This window comes from Antedon bifida, chromosome 7 (assembly GCF_963402885.1).
Source record: "Antedon bifida chromosome 7, ecAntBifi1.1, whole genome shotgun sequence".
NCBI lineage: Eukaryota > Metazoa > Echinodermata > Crinoidea > Comatulida > Antedonidae > Antedon > Antedon bifida.
This window is the reverse complement of record NC_136232.1, coordinates 8775549-8796613: the sequence shown is the minus strand read 5'-3', so window position 1 is coordinate 8796613 and position 21065 is coordinate 8775549. Positions and strand designations below refer to the sequence as shown.

The 21065-nt window shown below is 33.6% G+C and overlaps 1 protein-coding gene across 4 annotated transcripts in view; it reads right to left on the bottom strand.

The window, feature by feature from the left end:
- Positions 1-21065, bottom strand: part of LOC144847949 (uncharacterized) — a 78871-nt gene that overhangs the window by 16151 nt on the left and 41655 nt on the right. For all 4 annotated transcript variants that reach the window (XM_078704562.1, XM_078704565.1, XM_078704563.1 and 1 more), the window contains 3 exons: positions 17228-17420; positions 1517-1722; positions 1115-1208 (listed from right to left, as the gene is read on the bottom strand). In XM_078704562.1, the coding sequence (XP_078560688.1) occupies positions 1115-1208; positions 1517-1722; positions 17228-17420 (493 nt within the window). The remainder of the gene's footprint in view (positions 1-1114; positions 1209-1516; positions 1723-17227; positions 17421-21065) is intronic.

The window sequence follows — 21065 nt, the reverse complement described above, 5'->3', positions numbered from 1 at the left end:
AGTGAGCTTTGATCTTTATACTTTGTGAATCACAAAATATGTTATAAAATTCCTTTAAATTTATTAAGGTAGCCATAGTATTAGAATTGATTCCCATTGATAACAATTGTATGCAAGTGTTCATATCTATTTTTAATGTTGACAAGTGTCCCCCTTTTAAGTTTGAAAGTCCTTGTTGACCGTTATGGTAGGCCTTGTTGACCGTTAAGGTAGGCCTTGCTTTTTGACACTGACCATGATTGAAGAACCTATAAGGGGCATCGAGGTACATGAGTTAAGAAAAGCTATTGTTTGGTTCCTATTCTTAACCCATTTTTCAGATGAAAATGACCATTCCATTATGCCCTTAGTTACAATACACATAATAATACAATTAATAGGTGATTAAAATAAAGCAGTGTTTTCCCTCATTGCTATATCCATTTGATGGCATGTAAGACTTTACAAAATCGGATGAAAGTAAACTAAACTATGATAAACAGGATGGGGATTTTCTGTGTGTGCTGGACATGGTAGGTGCTTGGTTTATGAATTCTATAGGCCCATAGACGCTGGCATATGTACAGTATTCTATAGGCCCATAGACGCTGGCATATGAATACTATAGGCCCATAGACGCTGGCATATGAATACTATAGACCCATAGACACTGGCATATGTATTCTATAGGCCCATAGACGTTGGCATATGAATACTATAGGCCCATAGACACTGGCATATGAATTCTATAGGCCCATATACGTTGGCATATGAATTCTATAGGTCCATAAACACCTGCAAATGAATTCTATAGGCCCATAGATGCTGTCATATGAATTATATAGGCCCATAGATGCTGTCATATCAATTCTATAGGCCCATAGATGCTGGCATATCAATTCTATAGGCCCATAGATGCTGGCATATCAATTCTATAGGCCCATAAATGCTGGTATATGAATTATAGGCCCATAGAAGCTGGCATATCAATTCCATAGGCCCATAGACGCTGGCATATGAATTCTATAGGCCCATAGATGCTGGCATATAAATTCTATAGGCCCATAGATGCTGGCATATAAATTCTATAGGCCCATAGAAGACTGTATCAAAATCCTGTACAAGTATGTTATACCTTGAAGCATATGTTGAAATTCTGTTTGATAATCTTTTAAATAAGCTGACTCTCTTGCCAGTGGAAATCTTAATGACTCAAATATTTCTTGGATCTGAAAATAGATAAAATCAAAATATAAATAGAATGTATATATAAATATTTATATAAAGAGAAACACTTTTCTTATTGAACGGAAGACAACTCCATATTGTCTACTCTGCAGCGTGTTTCAGTTGCGAACCATGCATGCACACATTTATAAGATTGCAACAGTTGGTTGAGACAATCTGTGCCTAAATATGGTTGCGATATTCCCAAATATGGTAGTGAATGACATAATTATTTCCATATATGGGCACACCACATTTTTTGTCACATAAAGTTTGATAGTGTAGACTAGGCTTAAGATTTGAAACATACCTTAGCCCAATCTTCATTGTTTTCTTCATCAGCACTGGCCTGTGCTGCCATGTTGCATATCTCTTCCATACTCATACTGAACACAGAGCGACGTTGCCCACTACTACTGTCCGAACCAAGAGAACGTTCCAGCGACGCTATCGAAAACCGGTCTGACGCAGCTACCGAAAATGTTCTACTACCACGAAGGGATCCATAGATAAGGCCTGAAAAAAGGAAATAAATGGATTTAGTATTTAAAAAGCGAGAATTATTTTATGAAAATGAAATTACAATTTTTCCTGCAGATGTACTGGCTGTACTCAAACAAGATAGAAAAGTCAAAACCAAAAAGAATGTATTCTCCAAGTTATAACAGCAACTCAACTTAAAAAATGGCATAGAGAGCGAGAATATTGAGACACTGATAACATAACATACATACTGTATTAACATAATCCACACACAAAATCATGAATAAAAGAATATTCAAAACCTGCAACACTGTGAATAAATTATCTTAATTAACTTACTTAATTTAACATTTATTGAAACAGTGCTAAACTTGGAGGTTAATGTTATTATCTTATTGAACCTACCTAATAAACTTAAGTTTCATTTTGTATGACGTATCTAATCTAACCTACGACCTCTTACAGAACAAGTACCTACAACGCAAATGTTCAGAACTTGCACAAAACCAGACAGTCCTTACTGCAAAATGTTTGATCTATGATGGCCTCTTTCTCAGATGTCCCTATAAGAGTATCCAGTGATGTAGCCACAAGAAATAAAGTGGTCTGGTTTTCGCAAGAAAGGGAACAATCTCTGTTTAAGCCACTGGGGTGTCAAATACCTTACCAACCGTACTGGTGGCTACAGCTCTGGTATTTATACGACAACCAGTAATTACAGTAGTTAGATAAAACACTCTTCCCTGGTTAGATCCTTTAGCAAAATATTTGCAAAACTGAAATAAATCTTATCCGTAGAAAGCGAGTGTATAGTATGTAAATGACCATTTCTAAAGTATCATCTCCGCCTGACTGATTATTTCCAGGGTCTACTTTTCATTACAATAGAAAGCTAGACTTATCAATGTCCAAATGATTATTGTTACAATCACAATAGATTCCAATAGATAAAGATAATTATTCTCAATCGAAATGAATAACAATACTGCTACAAACAAAGGTTAGATCACTATTGATACATTTTTGTTGAACAAAATCAAAGACCTCACAAGTCGTCTGTTTGTTAAAATGTCATCTTCCACCAAACACCAGTTTCCTCTGACAACTTTTCCTTGCCTACACTATCAAACTTGATGTGACAAAAAAGTGTGATATACCCATATATGGTAGTGATATGCCCAAATATAGTAGTGATATGCCATCATCATGTCCATGGGCACATCACATTTTTGTTGTCTCATAAAGTTTAATAGTGTAGACAGGGCTTTAATTGTGTTTTGCCAGAACATTTACAGAAGAAACCAATAGTGGAAACAAAACAAAGCAAAAAAATTAGATTTTAAAAATTGTTAATGTTTTTGGAATTAACAAAGAAATATAATACACATATATGCAATATTATGAATGAACAGTGCCATGAGGCTTTAGTTAGTGGCAATGTGATCGGCAAGATCCCAGAGTTTGGGAGCTTGAACCTAAGACCCTGGAATTAGAATGTCAGCACAGAACTACAGTGGCACTACAATATAAAATAAACCATACCAAAACTACTGCACTGAATTATAGATAGCTCTGCAAAGACAAATTTACCTTGTTAATGAGGACAATCCAACATGCAACCATATACTAAAGTACCTGGATGCTGTATAACATACATATAGTCTGTCTATCCTTTGATTTTATCGTAACTAAATTAAAGTATCCATTATACTTTGAACTCTGATTGGTTCATTTTCCTTCCAGGATTTGCAACACATTGTGTCTTTATTTAAAATAGATATTGTGTCATGATATTGATTAGTTTATTCACAACTGACCAGCACAAGCCACAGTCATCTTATTAACATTTCCATTCATTTTCCAGCGAACAATGAACTATTGTTAATGAAACCATTTGTGTTTTATAATCAGAGAATTTTGTTAATAACATGGGTGTGTTCGCAACGTATTAGTCATTTTATTTATTAATTTATTTTATGAGGTGGATTAACGATAACTGCTCTTTTTCTTCATGAAGAAAAGGAATATTGAGGGCGACTTGAGATTATCACTGTATACCTCCTATTAAAGAGGGAAGATTTGAAAGAAATTTAATCATATTTTGGTTCTTTTTATTGGCGTATTGCTTAAAAGGTCCTCAAACTTCTCGCATAACAGACCAGTCCGATTTTTAATTTTTTTTATTTCACCTTATTTATAGAGGGTAACCATAAACAGCATATGTCGACAAGAGGCCCTCTTGATGAGTTATGAAAACTGTCTGTTGTGTGTGATAGTGGCTGTGTGAGTAACTCCTACTCATCTCGAAAGATGTATTAGGTTCTTTAAAGTGCACATGAGCCAGATTTGTACACTGGAAGTACGGTGTATAGTCCTTATCTGAGAAGACTTGTTCTACTAACAGAACCATGGAGCGAGTGAGGCTCGAACCCTTGCCGATAGCCCTATAGGTTACTACTATTGCTAATGAGGAGTCCGAGGAGCTAGATCTCATCAAAATAGAACAATCCGATTACTACTAGTTGTAACTACTTCCACATTGAATTCGGCTAAATTTAGTTTTAGCATTCTTATCATTCCAGTCCCCCTGTTAATAATTTAAATCATGCGTTAATTCACTTGCTGTAGTAGGCAGGAAGTGGCATGTTTAATCGACCGCTGGATCCATTCTTACCGACAATGATACAAGTGTCAAAGCATGATGGGATCATTATAGACTATCACCTTAACTGCTAAAGCCTAGACATTTTACACCAGCCTGGGATTTTGTACAAAATGCCTCTAGCTAATAAAGGGAACAGTAACAACTTCTCCTCTAGTAAAGTACTTTTCATAATATTGAGTGACAATTAGTTGGATCTGAAAGTATATTTTTAAAGTTAGCAATACAATTCTCAAAATTTGAATACATGGGATCTTCTTCAAAGCAAACACAACCATCATAAAGTCTTGCAGACCTGGTCTAAAAACAAATATGCTTACAACAAACATTGGTATTGCTATATGACCATCCAATCCAATGCTTGAGTACAATCCAACCATCCCCTAATTTAGGCTAACTTTAGACACAGGTATTGTATCAAATTAATTTCTTTCAAATCAATTTCTTTATTCATCTTTTAAAAAAAAACCAGCACAAGCCACAGTGTATAATCATGTACAAACACCCGACCCTTCCTCACCCCATTTTATTTTAAAACTTGCTTGATTTGTCTGTTGTGGTCAAACCCACATGAGTACCAGTATTGTTTAACCCGATGCCTTGTTAAAACATTTGGTTAACAATAAACATGACTTCTGTCATAAATCAACATGACATCTATTAACATCGTAACAGTTCTTACTCAATAAAAATTAATGTATTGTTCCAAAATTGATAATGAAACTTAATTAAACCTTGCGGCTTTGGGGAGTAGTAGAACACAAAGATCATGGCCTAAACTAATACAGTATGTAAAAAGAAACGGCACAATGTGTTTTACCATCCGACCACATTAAGCTTTTAGTTTAGGCCTACAGTATGCTCTAGTTGAGTCATAAGTTTATGAATTCTATAGGCCTAGTAGTAGCAGATGCCTGTCAGACTTCCATTTTACTGTAAGTACATAGCCTAGGCCTAGTACAGATATAAAGCACAGTACTTACCCGAGCCGGCCAAATAAATCAAGCCAATAACAACTGATTATGTGGTATCAAAACCATATCAGTAATACATCAAACAACACACTGTTGTCAGCAATAACGTTCAATCAACAAGACGAAATAATATTAATCCTTATACAGTCACTACAAAACGTTGTCGTATATTCAAATATAATTCCTGAAACACGAAGACCAGCAGTTTCATCAACTACCCCTACTGCATGCAAGGCCTATCTGTCACTGCTACTGTAACAGCTGTTATAGTGCCTGGGTGATTTCCAGGCAGATTATAGGCTGCTCATCACACAGGGAAAATCACCATATTTGTTTACTTGCTTATGGATGCATAGATAATTACATATGATTGTCTAATATGTAAATATACATTGATAGGAGCTGAATAATTTAATATCAGTGTCATTTCATTTGCAGTAGTGATAATATTGTTACTTGTAATTATACTGTGTACTCTTTTAAACGCTGATGTTGCATTCTTTGAATACCAGACTTAAATGTTAATGTATTAAAATGGTTGTACTGGACCGGAATAATTCTTAACATGAATTAACGATAGCAATTTGTATTGACAATAGTGACCAGCTTAAATATTTTTGTCACAATATATTAAGTTACTTTTTTATTTAAAATGTAGTTGTTTGGGGAGGAGGTGGGTAGTACTACAATTTTACCATGCATCATTTTTTTCTCCTCCCCTTTTTGTAGCCAGTTCTGCAGTCGTACTCTATGTAATTTCCTTTTGAAACATATCCGTTATTTCCTGAAAAACAACAAAAATTCTCTAGAGAGTAGCAATTTAATTCCATTAGGGCAATTGATTTTACCAACATCACACCCCTTTCCTAAAGGTTGACACCTTTAAATGGATATGAAATGTAATAGGATTGATTTGCAGTAAAACTTGAATGGCTACAGAATATTAAATATTTCAATTTATATTCTACAAGCGCTTTAAAGTATTAGTATACGTAAATTGGATAAAAAACCATATCACCATGAAATTGATATCTAATAAATTGTAGCTATTTTCTTGCGATGCTCTTTTCCTTCCTATAAAAATTCTGTCAACAACACAACACTTTCAATTCTCTATAAAGAAAATTCCCATGTAGCCGGGTATCCTACTCTCTCTAAGCTATTAAGCTCTGTCTACACTATCAAACTTTATATAACAGAAAAATGTGATGTGCCCATATATGGACATGATGATGTCATACCACTACTATATTTGGGCATATCACTACCATATTTGGGCACATCACACTTTTTTGTCAAACTAGTTTGGCAGTGTAGACAGAGCTTAACAGTACATTTTCCTTAAAATGTACAATTCACAGATTAGTACTGTACAGTATTGTAGAATAAATTTCCATTAGACTAAATAGAATAGGCTCATAAACTAAGGTACTGACGCGTGCGTTGGCATATCATTACCGTGGTGTTATTGTAATCCCGACACTGGAAACTGGAAATTTTATGCCATAAATAAACAAACAATAAATCAACTATGATGTTCACTCTGACGTTCAGGTTTAAACACCTATTGACAAGATTCAATTGACGTACCAACAAATACTAAACATAAAATGTACATGATCAAGAAACGGTTGAAACATCTAGCATAACAATTTGAACAGAGAAAGATGCAAAGCTCGATCAAGACAACATTTTCTTATACTGTATTACTCAGTAGCAGGAATATACTGGTATCAGTAAAAAGGTTGCACCCCTCGCAACCTGACATTTTCAAAGTATAAGTGCAATTTAGCAGCTTTATTTTTCAAAATGTTCTTAGCTCAGCCCCAACCATGGTGGGCTGGTCCTGTATACTTGGGGGTTAGTTTTGCATTTACAATTGTCGCCAGACAGCAACCAGCCTATGCCGGGTTTTTGATCCTGTATCTGCAACTGCAGTAAAGTTAAGCAAGAAAAAACTAACAATTGTTCTGGGCTACAAATAATTAAAAACCCTTGAAATATGATGTTGTAGATCTCATTCATTATAAACCTATCCATTCAAAGCATTAGACCTAATAATACATACATTAATTCAAATATTGAGAGGACTTACCAAAATATTACTACACACAGTATGCCATCTAATTTATGGAATTAGGCATCCCATCATCCCAATTGGAATCAACTCTCCAAATGGGTGACCTGAATTGGCAATTACATAGTTAATTTGTTATCTGTCAAACGACTGGAACTTGTGAACTGTATTTGAACTGATATTATTATATTAATAGAATAGATGAGGGCCAATGAAAAGCCTGGCTAATCAGGCTTGGATCTTACTTGTTTTCTTACTTTCTAACAATAATAACAATAACATAAATTTTCTCTTAATATCGCGTATTTACACCACCATAATGCGCTTAAAGAGTCCAAAAGTTCAAAAGGTTCAACAGGGTGTAAATAATGTGTAGTATACTAGTTGCTCCATAGAAGACACCATAATAATATTGTATCATGATGAATTAAGCAAATGTAATACACTACATAAAGTTGATATGAGATTGGAAATGATTTTGGTATAATTTATAGGTGTGGCATTTAAGATTTTATGACATAAATCTATCAAGCATCTCTAGCAGTGGATTGTTGAGATCTACTACTAGGCCAGCATACAACAATGTCTAAACAATCAAAATCAGATAGTAAAACGTATTAATGCTACTAAAAACTGGTCTGAAACAATAATTCCTGTTAAGCACATTACACACACGCATAACTGTACAATCCAAACCACCAAGAAAAACAAGTTGGAGGGGATAAGGAAAGGAGAATGGGTTTCTACAGTATATATAAATGTTGGGTAAAACTATATAAACAAAAGTGGACACAAAAATATAATCAATACTGCAACAAAAGCTTATTTTCTAGGCTAATGGAAAAAAAATCTGTCACAAGCTGGATACAAAATAAGACTGCATCTCAATTAAAATTTGGTTTCCTGAATGTTTGAGGCTGTTTCTCTTGTTTTTTCTTCATAAATGACTAATTTCCTTTTTAATTTATCGCTCTAATCAAGAGCCTATGGGCAGGTGACTTTAGCAGCTGTAGTTTACATCTTTAACTATCATTATCGTAATGTATTATTTGTAAAGTTCAAAACGCTAATTGTATTTTCAAATTAATTTGGTAACATCGACTTGGTGATTTGTCTCACTTGATTCACTTTACTATATCTCCATATGTTAAGATTAAGGCTGATACAGATATCACATGTGATACATATGACACTGTATTACAGAATTAGCCTACTGTATGATATTGATAACGGATAAATAATACATAGTAGTACAGAGAATCAGCTTTTTTGATAGTAGGAAAGGACCTAGGCATCAATTTTCAAGAATGTGTTGGATCTAGCTTGGACACAGTAAGCCTACATACCCTTAAAAATATACTATTATTAAAAGCTAACATTTCATACAAAAATGGCAAAACATCTACCTAAGTTTTTCAACTGTTCGTCCAACTGTATAATATCATCCTTGCCGTTGGTTTCCATAGATATCGTTGACAAAGCACCAATTAATCCTATCAATATGACATAAACAGGAGCAACAGAACACTGCTCGCTACTTGGAAAATCCAATACTGTTGTATCACAATCAGACAACTAAAGCCCTGGGCAAGTTTCAGTTATCCAATCTTAGCGTAAACACGAACACGACGACGTTCACTGACCAGCTGAGCTTCCAATTTCACAAGTACGATCAAGCCTGCTGACTGCTGTGATGCTTGGTGGTCTGATGCTAACGAGGGGTTGTCTACGGCTTTCTAACGACGTGTGCAACTGAGACGGATTAGGCTAGCTCACGTATCGTCTAAAAAAACCCTAATCAAATTGTTTGTTCATTGGGTGAACTAGTCTTTTCTATATTTCCGTGTGATTAAGAAATATATTTTTGTACCGTGCCATTTCCTGTAGATTACGCCAATGGTTTTGAATTTAGTCAACATGGTTACAGTTTCTATCTAGAGTAATTGTAGTACATTACAGAAATACCAGGTTGCTTCAGAAAACACATCATTGATGGTAGTTAAACATTTTCACTATATGCTTTGTGAAGAAGTGTTCCAAATTGAAATTAAGGAAAACTAAACTACTTCTATGTTTATAAAAATATGCAGTAAATGTCGAGACTTCAAGCTTACCAATCTCGGTTATGCACAAATCCGTTCGCCTTCTCTTTTCCAAATTGAGAACGAAAGTGAAAGGTAATTTGAAATTGAAATTAAACTTACTTAACGAGCGAAGTCAGAAACATAACAGGTGATGAAAAGTACTTTCACACACTGTAATTATAAATATTATATCAATTGTATAATATAAATTCTAAAAAAAGTGTTTAAAGTTAAAATGAAATGAAATATTATATTAACAAATCATGCAAAGAACATTAATTCTAAACCGCCCGGTGATATACTGAAATTTAAATAATTAATTTGGAACGATAAAGATGAGGAAATCTGTGAGAATGAGAAAAAGTCGCCCCAACCGAGACTTGATATGCAGGTGCCCTAACCATTAGACCACTGGGGCTTTCATGGTATTGTTAAAACTCGATTGGATTATATTGTAACATTTTAACAATTTTGATTAGAATTTATTGCTGTTCAAATTTAATCAGGCCTAAGAGACATTAATAAATTGTCCCCTTATAGGGCTCAAATGATAGGTGATTCGTACAGCATAACAAATAGTATTTGGCAACCTTTAATATGTAGTCTAGTGAAATAAACTAAATATTGACTGTCTGTCTGTATTTGACTGTATTCTTGGAAATTCCTCATTTACCATACAGACACAAATAAATTAGTTTATAAGATAAACAAATCCATTAGTAACTTACAAGATAAATTCAATAAAATCAAACACATTAATAAACTAAAAGAACAATAGGCAATAAAGCTGAACAAACTGTATACAAAAACTGACAGCTTATCATTGTGGCATGGACCTATAAATTAGTAATTTACTTTATTTATAATACTGTATTTTAGACTTTTATTATCACTACTACAAAACTCTGGTAAGGGTTTTGACAGTAGCCTATACTATAAAGCACACTGTTGTGGCCTAAAGGCTTTTAAACCATGTGATGAATTGGAATGACAATATACACATAACTTGTCTGCATGTTATTTTGATTCAAATTCTATTACAAATCAGGGTATATTAATGTGCGTTTTACGTGAGGGCGCTGTTGTAACATTAGAGGTACAAGAGAACAAGGTAAAAGATATTGCGGGTAACAACATAGACTAGTACATTGCTAATCATTATGTAAATTTAGTTACTATACTACATTTCAACCTTAATGACCTCTGACCTAAACTTGAACATTTTGAAACAGAATATTTTATTGACAGCTTCTTTGTAGTATTGTCATCATCAAAACAAACAACAATGATTCATTATACAAACAATAAACATGTCATTCATGTTTTTGTCACTTGTAATTAGAAAACGAACTTTGGAATGCGACACCTGCGTATGAAATGATGATACATAATATTAATGATACTGTTACATGAGTAATGATGTCAAAATGAATAAAGTCCAAGTGTCTTTAACCAAAATTATATTTTGTTGTTGTGAATAGTTTCAAGTTCATTGGCTTGTTTTAACAAACTTTGATAAACTTTAATTAATGATAGAAAACCAAGATAATCAGCACTTTCAGAACTTAATGTAACCACTGGTGCAAAGGACCCTGGTTTAGCACTCCTAAGGGCCCCTCAATGCGAGGTAATTGCATTGGGCTTCTCATGCTCTGGGATCCCTTAAAGCCCCCTTCCCTACGTTTTTTAGATCTAATTTAAGATCACAAACTATATTTAATGTAAAAATAATACTATATGGTCCTATTGCGATAACTTTTTTCATCTTTAAACGGTTAAAAATGTGAAAAATAAGTCGATTCTAATAATTATAGCGGCCCGCTATAAATCCCAAAATGCATTGCGCGCGGATTGATATTTTTGTTTTTTACCTGTAATTCGCCCACTTTTCGATCGATCGTGAGGCCAAAACAAATGGAAGACTCCTAACTTTTCAGCGAAAATACCGGGTTTTCCCCTAATTGTATCAACGGAGTCTGGCAAAAATAGAAAGACAATTAATGCAGCAACTATACAACGTCAGGCTAGGTATATAGCTAGCGTACGATGTTCGTACGTTACCGATGTTTACCAGCTAGGCCTACAAAACTAAGCCTAGCTAGGCTAGGCCTAAGACCGTCCACGAGAGGTCGATCGCCGCGAGCTACTTAGGTAGTGCATTGTTTCTCACTTTTTATCATAATTTACCATAAAACGTACATTTAAGACAAGGAATGACATGGTTTAATGTTTTTAAAGTGATATATATGTATTATTTTCCAAAAAACGTCCAAAATTGCAGGTAAGGGGTCTTTAAGCTGCTCTGGGGCCTCTGGGTTTAGCCAGTGAGCTCTCATAGCCATTATGCCACTGACCACTGGTTGTTATTCTGTTTTGTGGACATCAAGAAAAAAAATGAATTTAACTTTAAGTTTTGGAAGCAGGATATTGGCACAAAGTAGTAGTATTTTATGTCTTTCTCTTGTCCTTTCTTGTAGACTTGTGACTTGATTATTTCCAGTTTTAGTAGTTTAAATGATGTGCCCTGTACGCCAAAATCTTCCTTTTACGAAAATCAAGACAAATTACTACTACTATTAAGACTACGTTTCCTGACACACACTAAACTTCACAATTAAAATTTGCCACAAAAAGTGTGGTAGCTACCAAGTTTCACACAATCAATTGTACAATATCTAACCACCACCAATGAGTTATTATATAATAACTCCTCGATAACCACACTCTACAAATGTCATTGACCTAAAATCATTTTTTTTTCAATAAACCATGCCATAAATAATCATCATTGGTGGCTTATTATCAAACTATGGAGCCTTATAAGCTGACACGAAGTCTACAAACGACAATAGTTAGTTCATCTATTATGTATACAATGTTAACGACAATAAACTATTGTTATGTGATAATGACAGATAAGAAGTGATGCTTCAGTGCACAAGTTAATCATTTCAATAGTGGCGCATTAATCATTAAATACAAGCACAAGATTCTTTTATCTTCTTTAACGGAACTAAAGGTGGTTAAATATAAAGGATTAGTTGAAAGTATTTGAATTATTTAACCATCAACACGGATATTTAGCAGCTTTAGCAACGTTTAATCACAGAGTAGAAAAAGATTAAAGAGGTCTATTTAAAGGTGCAAATTGCTATATAATATATTCTGATCATTTGGTGAATTTGTCAAATCATAATACTGGATGAAAGAGTTGTAAAATGTAGATAATTTTAAACCTGTATCCTAGAAGATTTGAGGATTTGAACCAACCCCTCTTTTTCCTGAAGTAGCCTTTTTAAACTGGAAATTTTGTGATGATGTTTTCCCTGAGCATTGTGGAAAATGAACCCTCTGTGAAAATCTTGAATTTCCTAAGCTATCATACTGATGTAGATATTGAAATGCCACCTTGACTTACATGCCCACTGTGTGCATTAAAGTCCACCACTTTAGGTTCAACTGATCTCCAGTTCTATACCATTCCACTCTGACCCAACAGTGGAGCAAAGATGGACAAATACATGTAATAAAACCAAGGAAATCTACCAACAGGACACTGAGCTCGCCTTGCCAAGATAGGAACTCGTAACAGTCCTTTGATCTTATGTCTGGCTGCCACAAATTTTAACAATACTGTACTAGGTACATATTCTTCACGGTGTGTCACTGTATTCTTCACGGTGTGGTGTGTATTTGAGGAAGTCAATTTGCCAATAGAAAACCAGTCAAAAAGTTTAGTGGGAGTGGAATTGATCGTGTCGCAGCCACAGATAAACCCTTTGATCAGCATCCTGTTATTAGATTGATAAAACTCACAAATTCTATCTATATAATATATTGGTACTCACAGCTTGCAAAATGATATTCCAATAAATTATAAAATGTTAACACCTTATGATTTGTAATTATGACATACCTGACATTTTATGGTACAATCTTAATATGAAGATCCGCTTATAACTACCTCGCTAAACCTCATCCTCAGGTAAACTAAACACTGGATTATAAAAAATAAATTCCTGAAAAGCAGGCAAGCTTAAAATCAGGTTGGTCAAGATGTTTGCCCAACTTGAGAAAAACAGGGGTGAATTCTTCCCAAAATCCAGACAAAAATAATCAAAGTTATGCATCGGTAAGTTCTGTCAACAAGGAACCAATGAAAAAGTTTCTTTGGTGATTGGACAATACCATTTTGTAGTAGGTGGTTTAAAAATGGTTACAGTTCATACTTATAAAAGTACTATACATTATAGGATATAAGATTTAGGTTTAAAATTTGTAAAGAAATTTAAAAAGTTGGTTAGTTGATCATAATAAAAGTTTGTTGTGAACACGTTTGTTAAATTTGTGGCTCTCATATCTTATACAAACAAAACAAGTCACTTGTTTTGTTTGTCACACCTACTTTAACTGGATGTTAATGGCACTAAAATCTAACCATTTTTATGGTAAAATTTGCCCTTTTTCATCAAGTTTCTTTTACAGTAAACATAAAAGCTGGACTTTTAAATCATCATGTTGGTACATCACAATAGCTAATAGCTACCATAAAAGAAGTCTCTCATTAAAAAATGACCAGTTGTGAAACTAATTTTTAAAATTTGACCTTGATTTATGAATACATAACTTTTATGGCATAAACAGGATATTTTTCATTCTTTCAAAACTGCATACAATTATATTAATACACAATACATTTCAAATTCTTAGTTGTACAGTAATTTTGTAACAACAAAATCATCAAAATATGCATCTGTTGAACGCATTAACACACCATTCAGGCAAATTTCATTTCCACTGTTGATCATGCCGCAAGCTAATTTGAAACAAATTGCTGAAAGCTGTTTTCAAACGAATTGATTTATTAAAAACGGTTACTGACTGAAAATAGCTACAAACATGTGTAGCTGGCAACAAGGAATATAATCATCATTGTGTTTAAATGGAAGATAGTGAGCCTAAAATGGTAACATTAACTGCTGAATATATCTATCTTTTGCATTTTAAATTTAGGTGGGGGAGGGGGGGGGGGTCGCGACTGGGACTACTTTGTTTCCACCTGACTTAAGGTCTGTCTACACTTACACTATCAAACTAGTTTGACAAAAAAAAGTGTGATGTGCTCAAATATGGTAGTGATATGCTCAAATAGAGTAATGATATGACATCATCGTGTCCATATACATAAAGTTTGATAGTGTAGACAGAGCTTTATAGTTGTATTGAGTATTGCCTTGTAGATGATGATTTTCCAGGAAGATAAACATAACATAAAATGTATCTCGGAAGTGAGAAATAGAATTTCATTGTTGTCGGTAAAAGTTGCGAATGCTTTATTGTATTGCAAGCAATCAGAACAGTATATCCAAATAGCCTTGTAGTTGATGATTTTCTAGTGCCTGTTAGTTAAACATGGCATAAAATGTATTTCGGAAGTGAGAAATAGTATGTCATTGTTGTAGGTGGAAACACTTTAAAATGATTTATGGATTTTAAGAGCGTAAAAGCTGTTAACAAGGAATTTGAGGCTTGTTGTGGTGATGAAATAATCAATTTACTGAAAAGTTTGTGTATTTACAGACAAAATGAATCATTTTAAATCACAGGCTTATATACATAATTATGAATGTACAGATGCAAATTAATATCAGAATAACAGAAATCTCCTTACACAGTAAAAATAGAAGAAAAAAAAATCTATACAAATTGTAACGAAAATGCAGTAGAAAAACATTAAATTAGCCATAATAATGAAATGAAATGAAAAATATAAAATTAAATTCCTACTATTATTAGATCATTGGGGGTATTTATTATTATAACATATTTCACAAACATGCAGACAAAAAATTTGATTGTGACAAGGAGTGACAAAAGGGGCCAACAGCTTCTGTCATCTATTAGGCGTGCCACTCCAACAACTAAAACGTACAGAAATTTATATAAATTTTTTATTAAAATTATATGGTTCTAAAATAATGTTAAAAAATATCTTTAAAATGTATCCAACTTTTGCATAGAAATGAATTTCTAAAATAAGCCAGTACATTTAAGCATAGTTTTTTGAAAGAAATATATTAGAATTATGTATAAGTTGTTTTGATATCAATTTGATTCTTATTAATGTATCACACACGTTAATGAAAATGAAGAATAACATACTAAATCATATTTGACATTCATATTACACCATACTATCTATAAACAGCGAAATAACCGTGAAAAGGTAATTAATTTACAACCAATTACTTGATGTACACTGGAATCAAATCACCATGGAAACCAGATGCTTAAGTGGGTGTCGGCTGATATGAGTAATAATAACCAGTATATATTTTTAATTAGGCAAAAAAAACCAACCTGTGAACACAAGACTACATTGCAAAATTATTGTTAATTAATCCTAATTACTGCAAAGAATTATTGCAATATTATTGGGCGCTGAGAATTAGTAACATAAATGTGAATGCTATTTTTAAGGTAAAAGAATATTATGTTACACTAGGATTATGTATGTAATCTGAGGATTTAGAAGAGAGGAAAGGCGCACAAAACACTCCCAATGTAACCTCATAAAGAATCTGTGATTTATAGATATCAGACATACATGTCTAGATTCTGCAGCAATTTGCATATGTTATATTACATCTTAACAGAAGTGATAGCGATGGTGAATTGATGATGAAAATGATAGTATGAAGATAATAAGAATGACTATAATAAAATAGTAGTTGGTTCACCCTGGTGCTGACATTATATTCGTCTTGACTTTACCTCCAGCAATCAGTCAACTCTCTCAATACCGGATACATTTGGGGTGGCATAATATGTCTGGAAAGTCTAGTATTTGGAATATGTTTCTAATGGTAAAAATGAATTTGGGACCTTTTGGACTTCAAGAAGATTCTGGTAATGGGATAGTTTCTGGTTTTGCAGAGAGTCCGATAGAATTGTTGACTGTACTCAAGAACGTGGTTGTAACATAACAACTGGAACGTCAACACATTCCCAACTTCACTTTACTTCTGTTTTGGAACACATGGTGTAGGCAAACCTTACTATTGTTATTATTGATATTAACAATGATGAGTGGCCAAGCAGTTAAAGACGGCGGAACCGTAATAATAATAACATCGGCAAGGGTTTGAGTCTCACTCGCTCCATGGTTTTGGTGGTAAAACGACTATAAACTATAGGTCATATGCACAAGAGCCTAGTACATCTTTCGAGACGAGTAGAGGGTTACCCTGGTGTACTAGTACACACACAGCCACTGTCACACACAGACACTTATCATAACTCATCAAGAGGGCCCCTTGATTGTCAGCATATGTTGTTTAGGGTCACCCTCTATAAATAAGGTGAAATAAAAACAAATGATGATAGAAATGATAGTTATAATTACAACAACTTACCTACAAACCTGTGTACAATCAAAGACTAAACCCAAAAATTGACCAACATACTCTAAACTCTATCTTGAAATCATTACAAATATTTCGATCGGTTAATGGCTATCAAACAAGTAAAGTAAACATGCGGTCGCTGCAACAATCTCGGATTCTATTTACTAACAATACCGTTAGAAATCAATATTGCTATCTACCAATGAGATAATCGTATTACCCAACAGCTGAACAAAATGGCGTAATGGAATTACGCAATACCTGTGGAATACTCGAAAAAGAAAGACTTGAAATGGAGACATTTTCATGCGAAAGAAAGAAATGTCACCACGTACCTGCAAATGGATCTCTTTCGTCTGGTTTTAAGATGTCTGGGTCACTACTATCTGTTGAATAAGATTCGTCGTACGAAGTCCTTCTGTCAAATGACACTTCACTTTCTGTCGTTAACAGCGACACAGCGGAATCAAAGGTCTGTTCACGTGTCCGATAACCAGCGTTGATACAAACTCCTTCGCAATCACAGCTCTGCAAGAATTAAATAGATTATGTAATGCTTTAGAGGTTTATTCCATAATACAGCTTTTACCTAAACAATATCTCAATTTTAAGCTCTGTCTACACTATCAAACTAGCGTGGTGTGCCCAAATATGGTAGTGATATGCCTAAATATGGTAGTGATATGACATCATTATGTCCATATATGGGTACATCACATTTTTTTGTCACATAAAATTTGATAGTGTAGACAGAGCTTATAGCCATATCGAAAAATAATAACACATTTCTATCGACGGTACAGCCTAGAAAAGGAAACTTAAAATATTAATGAATGAGTCATTATTTTATTTCAAATTTGACAACCCCTAAAATATGTTTGAACATTTCTGTAACCTACCCTTTTGCTACTAAAATATAGAATCTTATTTTAGTTACAACTGCGCAGAGCCAAATTAACTACACAGACACGTACATAGAATACAAGAAATCTGAGTTGTTAAATAAGTTATTTGATATTAAAATTGATTTCCTCGTTGGGTGATGAGCATGCATAATTTAATGTCATAATTTGTCATTATATTTGCACAGTGCAAACGGTAACGATTTTTATTTCTTTAATGAACATGTATTCTGCTGAAACTGATAGTTATCATGTAGCCAGTCAATTGTGAACGAAGCCTAATTTGAAAACGAAATTATTATGATTGCTTCATTGAAGAAAGATATATGTGAGACGATGTGGTAATATGGATAGGGGGTGTTATGGGTAATTGTATTGCCTTCGTTCCTTCCCCCGCTTCTTAAATCAATATATGTTATGATACAATTGTGTATTTAAAAAGGCTTTATACCATAATAATCATGATTTAAATACTTGTGTTTGTTGTTACGTCTTACGCACATTATTCAATAATGTTTATCATACCTTTCTTGTACTTTAGAACATACAGTAAAGCTCTGTCTACACAATCAAACTTTATGTGACAAAAAAATAACATGATAAACACGATGACATCATATCACTACCATATTTGGGCATATTACACTTTTTTTTGTCAAACTAGTTTAATATTGTAGACAGAACTTAAGACTGATTAGGTTTCATTAGGAAACATGTTTTAAACTACAAAAAAAAACTGAATATTTAGACCAGGTGAGAGTGATCTTCTCTGATATACATACACACAAAAAGCCAGTACAGTAGTTTATGCAGGCTCAGCTAGACTACAAATTAATCTATGAAAAGATTATATACCTGTAATACACTAAAACTGTGTATATACTTACATTTAATGTGAGATATGCGTTAGTAATTATCACCCTAGCTACTCTACTTAGACTCAACGAATGTGCAGCCTAAAGAGAGATGTGTAGAAACTCTTGACAGAGCACACATGATTGCAAGTCAAATACACACAGCTGCCTAAGAAATGAGATGAGGCTGCCTAGGTGTTGATCACCATTTCATAATATGAATATCAGTACTGTTGCTATTCTAGATATTACTAGCAATAACTATCATTAGCACACTGAATGTCTTCCAGTCTGTCTATAGTTTATATATACAACAATTATAATTACTGTATTTATTAATGTTCTTTATTCTTGTTACTGTATGTAATGTAGGCCTATTGGTACTTGGTAAACCATCTTGGTGTACACATCTGGCTCATATGCAAAAGAACCTAGTACATCTTTCGAGACGAGTAGAGGGTTACCCCGGTGTACTAGTACACACACAGACACTTATCATAATTTATAAAGAGGGCCCCTTGATTGTCAGCATACGCTATTTAGGGTCACCCTCTATAAATAAGGTGAAATAAAAACAAATGATAGAAATAATGGGGACAAGTTATAATTACAACTACCTACAAGCCAATGTACAATCAAAGACTAAACCCAATGACCAACATAATACTTGTATGACCTCATAATCAAATAATTTATTTGCATGGGCCACGTGTGTAGGGTTTATGTTCCGTTATATGTCACTAGCACAAATTTTACACTCTTTAGTTGTATAGTACAGTATTAAAACTATTGTATCATTGTTCCTAATTATTAGGCAGTAAGATCTTGTAAAATAACAACTTGACTCCGAAATAATGTACTCAATGACATACAAATAACATTAGGATGAAAATGTTTATCTACAGCCTTATAGTAACATTACCTCAATTTGTAAAATACTGTACATTGTTTTTTTATGCTATGTCATTCACAAACAATATGCTTCTATGAAAACATACATACTTGACTACACTGGTAATAATGTAATCTCTGTTACACAATAGGCCTAGACATGTTACCTACAATCTACAACATTATCTCGTTACTCTATAACATTAATACTAAAACCGATCACTCCATGTTATCATTACATTATAAACCTTACCACTCTCCAATCAAACGATTTCCCTAGGCCACGATATAAATTTAACTTCTATATAAACACGGTTTGTCAACGAGCAGGTTATTATTCCTTTAGCACTGCTGGTAAAATCCAATCAAAAAGCTTTTTTGTCGTCGGGGCAGAGTTATAAATGGATACTTCAGTAAACACGGAGATGCGATGAGTAACGATGCTGTTGAGTAAACGATTTTGATCAAGTGCAAACCAGAAGTGGCAATTCAGATTGGCTTCCTATTAATATCTACACAAAACCCTAGGGATTCTACCATTCACTATCAACGTTTTAATTCACTAGTATATAATATAACATAGTTATTATTTAGTTATATTCAACACATTAATAAACAAAAATATATTAAATTTTTATTGATGAATAATAACTGTAATATTTGTATCAAAAATAATATCTGAGAACAATATAAATATTTTAATTGTTTTTATCCCTAATGAGAAGATAAAATCCAAATAAAAATCTGAATGCTAGCAGGAGAACCCTCTCTTGAGGGAGGAGGGAGCTGGATGCTTTTGGAATATCCCCTATTCTGGAGACAACCCCGATTCAGGTGATATTTTCAAAACTAACAAGGGGAAATATATATTTTAACACCAACCCCTATTCAGTGGACACTCTTATTAAGGGGACACTTTGTTGTTAATGGAGGTTCTACTACTTTATGGATAACATAAATCACAATAATATATGATCACATACTAATGAATGTGCATTTATAGACTAATAACATGTTTAATGCATTCGTTGGTGATTAACATCAAACATAATGTAAAAAAGGTGAAAGGTCAAGGAATGCCAAGCCGAGATTTGGAGCACATCAATTAATGATATTACTAAAATATGAAAGGTTAATATTAATTGATGGATATTAAATTATTTGAGGGTATACAGGAGCATTTGTACACACAACATGCAAAATAGATGCAATTTTTGCTTACCAATTTCGTCATCTTCATCATTTTTCATATAATCTTTTATAATAAATAGTACCCTACACACTACCCTAATTCAAACCCATATCAGATATTAAGCCGACGCCTTTAAAAGGAGTGTCCCCTGAATAGGGACTGGCCGTAGTTTTAAAACATATGTTCCATAGGAAAGTGTCCCCTTAATAGGGCTGTTCCAAAGGAGGGTTTCTAATGTACACACTGACCATGATACTACAAATTCTTCAAAGATCAATATTTGTTTCCATAATCCTAATTTCGTTCCAAAATGTGATTATGATAGGGATGGCGA